This window comes from Quercus robur, chromosome 3 (assembly GCF_932294415.1).
Source record: "Quercus robur chromosome 3, dhQueRobu3.1, whole genome shotgun sequence".
Lineage (NCBI taxonomy): Eukaryota > Viridiplantae > Streptophyta > Magnoliopsida > Fagales > Fagaceae > Quercus > Quercus robur.
Genome location: NC_065536.1, coordinates 44,356,451 through 44,362,522, shown reverse-complemented (window position 1 = coordinate 44,362,522; position 6,072 = coordinate 44,356,451). Strand labels below are relative to the sequence as shown.

Below are 6,072 nucleotides of genomic sequence, written 5' to 3'. Positions count from 1 at the left end.
TTTGACAAAGGCCAGTATCATGATAATTAAAACTAACAATTGCTTATAGTTTAGAAGAACTTAATGGTAAAAAGTTTCTCGTTGCTTTAGGCAACTTCTCTCTCCCTGGTTTAGCACCTAGGTTTCGCTACCTGAGCTTTGCTCGAGGTCCTCTTGCAAATAGTTGCTCAGATTCACTGCTCTTCATTTCTATTTCTTACTCTTATCTCTTACCCCTTCTTAATTGGTCCTAAACACTTCTCCTTTAATTTATTTGGTGATTAACAGATCTCTTCCTTATTTCTTTGCCTTGCTCTGTTCATCTCGGGGTTTGGGGTTTTCCAATCTTTCCTTGGCCTTGTCGTTTGTAGGTTTGGGGGTTTCCCCTAAACCATTTTCACGGTGTGGAATGTCCCAACAAAATGATTTAGTGGAAGCACTAAGTGCGGAGACCAGTAAACTCAAATGTTCAGGTATATCTCTGAAATTAAAAGCTAATGAGAGGGTTGTAGAAGAGCTATTCAACACAGGGCTTGTGGGTAAGCTTCTAGCGGATAGGAATATTAACAAGAATGTTGTTAAGGCCATCATCCTGAAAGTATGGAGAACATCTAAAGGAGTGCAAATAGTGGATTTAAGAGAGAACATGTTTCTCTTCAAATTTTCTTATGAAGGAGATCGCAAAAGAATTATGGAGTTGGGGCCTTGGAACATTGAGGGTTATCCTCTCATCCTAAAGCCGTGGAATCAAAATATGGCTGTTGAAGACTTGGAATTTTCAAGCTTGCCAATATGGATCCAGGTACATAATCTTCCAATTGAATACATGTCCAAAGAGAATGATGAAGAGATTGGAGCTATGGTGGGTAAGGTTTTGGAAGTTGATTTCACTGGAAATGGGGGAGTATGTATGAGTAAATTCATAAGAGTTAAAATTGAACTTAAAATTGAAGATCCTCTCTGGAGCGGGTTCTTCTTGGACAGAAGTACTAATGTTGATTTATGGATACAGTTTAAATATGAGAGGGTTGCTGACTTCTGTTATAAATGTGGTCGATTGGGGCATTTAAAGGCCAGATGTCCGAGAACTGAATCTACAGCAAGAAATTCTGATGGGAAAGAGCCTTATGGGTTTGGGCCTTGGATGAAAGCTGAGAATGTAGGGAAAAGAACAACAAGATGGGTAGAATTCTTGGCAGACATAGACAAATCAGAGGAAGGAATTCTTAAGGGACACCAAAACTCCAAGGAGTCTAAAGCTGAGTGGCGTGTTGAACACGCGCCGGAGAAAACAAGTATTGAAAATCAGTTTTCATCCTCAAATGATCTGGTGGAAGGCTCGAGGAATTTTCTGACCAAATTTGATGAGTCAGCGGCCAATGTCACCTCAAAGCAACTTTGTCCAGGTAAACCTCTCCAACTTTCCTCCTTAAGCAAACCAACTAATCTCCCCATGGAAACTGAAATTTCTGATGTCACCAACCCACATGTCTCAAATATCAACCAAACCAATAACCCATCCCAAGATTCTGACTGTGGTGTAATCCCAAAAATTCAAACCTTAGATCCTGAAACCTCCAGAACCATCCCACAGATATCAAATCCTCTTGACCAACCGAATGGGCCCACAACTGCCTCAGAAATTACGGACCCTACTCTTCTAATTGGGCTTTCTAAAGCCCAAAGTAACATGCTATCATGGACCATTTTTTATAATGAAGGTGAACCCAATTTATCTATTGGACCTGAACATTTACAAGGAAGTAGTGTCAGTCAAAAGAATGAAAGTTACAAGGTGGGAGTGAAAAGGAAATTAGAAGCAGAAGATTGGTTACCCAGTAATAGGGTTATTAAACTCACAAAAGTAGGCTCCGGTTTACTTGAAATAGCCCATCAACCCACTAGTCAGACTATTAAAGCACAACAGAGAAATACCAGTAAATGCAGCCCCATTCGTAAAAAAAAAAGATGAAAGCTTTGGCTAGGGAACATTCCTATCTGCAAGATTGTAGCTCTCCACAAGAGGTAAGCTCTGGAATTTATCACTCTCCTTGTAATGATCCTTCCCTTACATCCAAAATGGCTGAGGAGGCGGGCCTTACCATGCCCCCAACTCAGCCATGATTGTTCTAGCTTGGAATTGTCGTGGCTTGGCTCGGGCTGCGGCAAAGAGAGCTCTACGAGCTTTAATAAGGGATGTTGGCCCAAATGTAGTATTTTTATCTAAAACTAAGATTCCTATAGATAGAGTAAGGAAGTTCTTAATGTCTCTGGGGTTTTATAATTTGGAATTTGTTAATCCCAAAGGGAGGAAAGGTGGTCTTATAGTTGGGTGGAAAATTGGAGTTGATATGGAGATCACTTCAAAATGTAATAACATGATTAATGGTTTGGTTTTCTCTGATCCAGTAAATGAGCCATGGATGATATCATTGATGTATGGCCCTCCTAATAGGAATAATAGAGGAACATTTTGGGATGATGTTGATAAGGTAGAAGATGCTTTTAATGGGGGATGGCTGTGTCTCAGGGACTTTAATCATGTTTTTTCTCAAGCTGATAAAAAGGGAGGCAAGCCAGTTGCAACTCCGTCTAATGGAGGTCCAAATGTTGTTATTGATAAAAATGGTCTTATTGACCTTCAATTCTCGGGAAATCCTTATACTTGGTCCAATAAGAGGGAGGGCTTAGCAAATATCAAGGAAAGACTAGACCGTGGGTTTGCAAATGAGAGATGGAGATTCACCTTCCCTAGAGCCACTGTTAAACATGTTCCGGCCTCATCATCAGACCATTCCCCAATTGTCCTAAATACTGATGGGGAACAGGGGCAAGGCAAAAAGCCTTTCAAGTTTGTTGAAGCTTGGACTAGAGATGAAACCAGCTTGTTTGTTGTTGAGAATGCTTGGAAGAAAGGGTTCAATGGGACCCCTATGTTCAAAGTTTGCAAGAAGATCAAGGAGACAAAGGAAGACTTGCGTAGATGGAATAGAGATTGGTTTGGAAATATCCAAACCAAGATTAAGGAGAAATGGGATCAGCTTGATCAAATCCAGAAGGAAGAGCCCACATCAGAGAACTTGGAGAAAGAAGCTAATACAAATTTAGAGCTCCATGAGTGGCTGATAAGAGAGGAATCATTATGGAAACAAAAATCTCGTACCAAATGGCCACCAGCAACAGATTTAAATACAAAATTCTTCCATCTCTCAACAATAGTTAGGAGGAGGAGGAATGCAATTGAACTTTTTGAAAAATCAGCAAGGGAATTGGATCTCAGGCAGAGAAGATATTGGAAAATGCTTTGTGGATTTTTTTATAGGTTTGTTTACATCATCTAATCCTTCTATTCCAAATAATTTAGATGGCCTTATTTCTCCAAGTTTATCCCAAGATGATATAGAGATGTTAACAAAGATTCCCACTGTAGATGAAATTAAAAAAGTGGTATTTAGCATGGGATCTAATAAGTCTCCTGGCCCTGATGGGATGTCAGCCCTTTTCTTCAAGTTCTATTGGAATGTCATAGGTGGAGAAGTCATTGAAGCAGTCACTAGTTTTTTCAATATGAGGTATATGCTAAAAGAGATCAACCACTCGTTCATTGCTCTCATTCCTAAGGGGAATAATGCAGCTTTTGTCAATCAATTTAGACCGATAAGCTTATGCAATGTTCTGTACAAAATCATCTCCAAGCTCCTTGCAAACAAACTCAAGCAGATTTTAAACAAGTTAATTTCCCCTGGGCAAACAGCATTTATACCAGGCCGCAATATCCAAGAGAACACATTTATAGCCCAAGAAATTCTCCCCTCAATGAAAAGGAAGAAAGGGAAAACAGGATGGTTGGCTCTTAAAATCGATATGGAAAAGGCTTATGACCACCTGGAATGGAATTTCCTTGAAAAAGTTCTCCAATGCTTCGAATTCCCATCCATCTAGATTCAATGGGTGATGCAATGTGTGTCAACTACATCTTTCTCCATTCTTATCAATGGTAGCCCATTTGGTTTCTTCAAACCTCAAAGAGGGGAAAGACAAGGAGACCCTCTTTCCCCATTCCTTTTTGTTTTGGCTGCGGAGGTTTTAGCCCGGTTGATTGAAAGAGAAGCCACATGCAGCGGCATAAAAGGCTATAAGCTAACCCGAGATTTAATTCCCATTACTCATCTTCAATTTGCAGATGATCTCTTCATTTTTGCTCAAGCAAATAAGGAAAACTTAGGGAGAATTAAAGCTTGCTTGGACACTTTCTCAAACTGGTCTGGGCAGAAGATAAATTATTTCAAGTCAGTCATTATATTCAGCAAGAACACTTCCCGTACCCAAAAATCTCGGCTAGCAAATTTCATTGGTATAAATGCCTCAAACAAGAAGGAGAAGTACCTGGGTATTCCAATTGCATCTGGTAGGGATATAAAAACAGCAGCTGAGGAGATAATTGAGAAAGTTAATCAGCATCTGCAAGGCTGGAAGATGAAATCTCTTTCACAAGCTGGTAGAGTCACTCTTATTACATCAGTGGCTTCATCCATCCCTTCATACCAAGCTTCATCTCTCATTCTTCCCCTTCAAACCTGTTCCAAGCTTGATGCTCTAAACCGAAAATTCTGGTGGGGATCAAAGGAGGAAAAGAAGCATGAATGTTGTCTTAAAAGCTGGAACTCAATTTGCACTCCTAAAGATGTTGGTGATCTTGGTATCAAGAAAACGGCAAATATGAATAAAGCTCTAGTGGCAAAAATGACATGGGATGTTGCAAAGGGAGTGAATAAAATGTGGGTGAATATTTTCAGGAAAAAATATGTTCGGAATAGAAACTTTATGAAAATGCACACTCCTAGAGGAGCTTCATGGGCTTCTCACAGCATCTTCCAGTGCAGGGAGGTTATCAAAAAAGGGATGTTCCACCGGATCAGCAATGGTCTTAACACTTGGATATTGGAAGACCCGTGGGTTCCCAATGAATCTGACTTTATTCCTAAGGTTAGATGTGGAGTCTCTATGGATGTTCATCTGGTTGCTGACTTACTGGACAGAGACACTAGACAATGGGACAGAGGTAAGTTGTCTATCTTATTTGAACCCTCATCGGTGACAAATATTCTAATCATTCATCTCCCTATCCATATCCAGCAAGATCAAATTTATTGGTGTCTTTCTCATTCAGGTGAATTCTCAGTGAAGTCAGCTTATAAGGCCATTAGATGCGCTAGTTATTCAAGGCATCCCCATATGTCAAGTAAAGATTGGAAAGAGTTGTGGAAACTCAAAATTAATGCCAGACTCAAGAATCTTTTGTGGAAAATGAGCTGGAATATTCTCCCCACTTGCTCTGTCCTTAATAATTGGTTTGCCCTTCCTTCTTTGGACTGCCCTTTATGTAGTAATGCCCTTGAATCATTGGAGCATCTTTTTCTGCATTGTGAGTGGGCTGCCCAGATTTGGCTTATGGCTCCTTGGCCTCTCGTCACCCACAATTTAGCAAATGTTTCAATTGTGGACTGGATCAAAGCTATTATTTATCCCAGCTCTAAACTTGGTCTAGATGATGATTTGGCCTGGGAGTTTCAGCTATATGTAGCAATATCTTGTGATCAATTATGGTGGGCAAGAAATAAAGCAAGAGTGGAAGGGATTAATAGTAATCCAACAGAGCTTGCTAGACAGATCCTACGGGTTTTTCAAGAACACAAGCAAGCTTGGAAGGTGCAGTCCGTAAGAAAAAAAGATGTATCTTGATCACCGCCTCCTCCCAATTGGATTAAAATGAACTTTGATGCTGCATGTAGGGAAGAAAAAACTACAATAGCAGTGGTTAGTAGAGATTCTATGGGCAATACCTTGAAAGCTTGGTCTGACCAGTTTCTCTCCAGTAGTCCATTGGTGGGGGAAGCTAGAGTAGCTTGGAGAGCCATGATGCTTGCTGCTAATGAAGGTTATGAGAATATCATTCTAGAGGGCGATGCTTGGAATGTTATTGAGCCAATTCGTAATGCTGATGTGGATCCCCATCGGAGCATTAAAGATTTATGTGATGATATTTTGTATTTTGTTAAGTTTTTTAACAATGTAAAATTTTCTTTTGTTTGT

At 40.0% G+C, this 6,072-nt stretch overlaps 1 protein-coding gene across 1 annotated transcript; it reads left to right on the top strand.

Annotated features, from left to right (window-relative positions):
- Nucleotides 1-388: 388 nt before the first annotated feature.
- LOC126719632 (uncharacterized) lies at nt 389-1,951 on the top strand. Its single transcript, XM_050422165.1, has one exon. The coding sequence runs from the start codon at nt 389-391 to the stop codon at nt 1,949-1,951; it is 1,563 nt and encodes a 520-aa protein (XP_050278122.1).
- Nucleotides 1,952-6,072: the final 4,121 nt, after the last annotated feature.

Excerpts from the sequence above, each read along its gene's own strand:
- LOC126719632 (XM_050422165.1), top strand. The coding sequence starts at position 389 with ATGTCCCAACAAAATGATTTAGTGGAAGCACTAAGTGCGGAGACCAGT.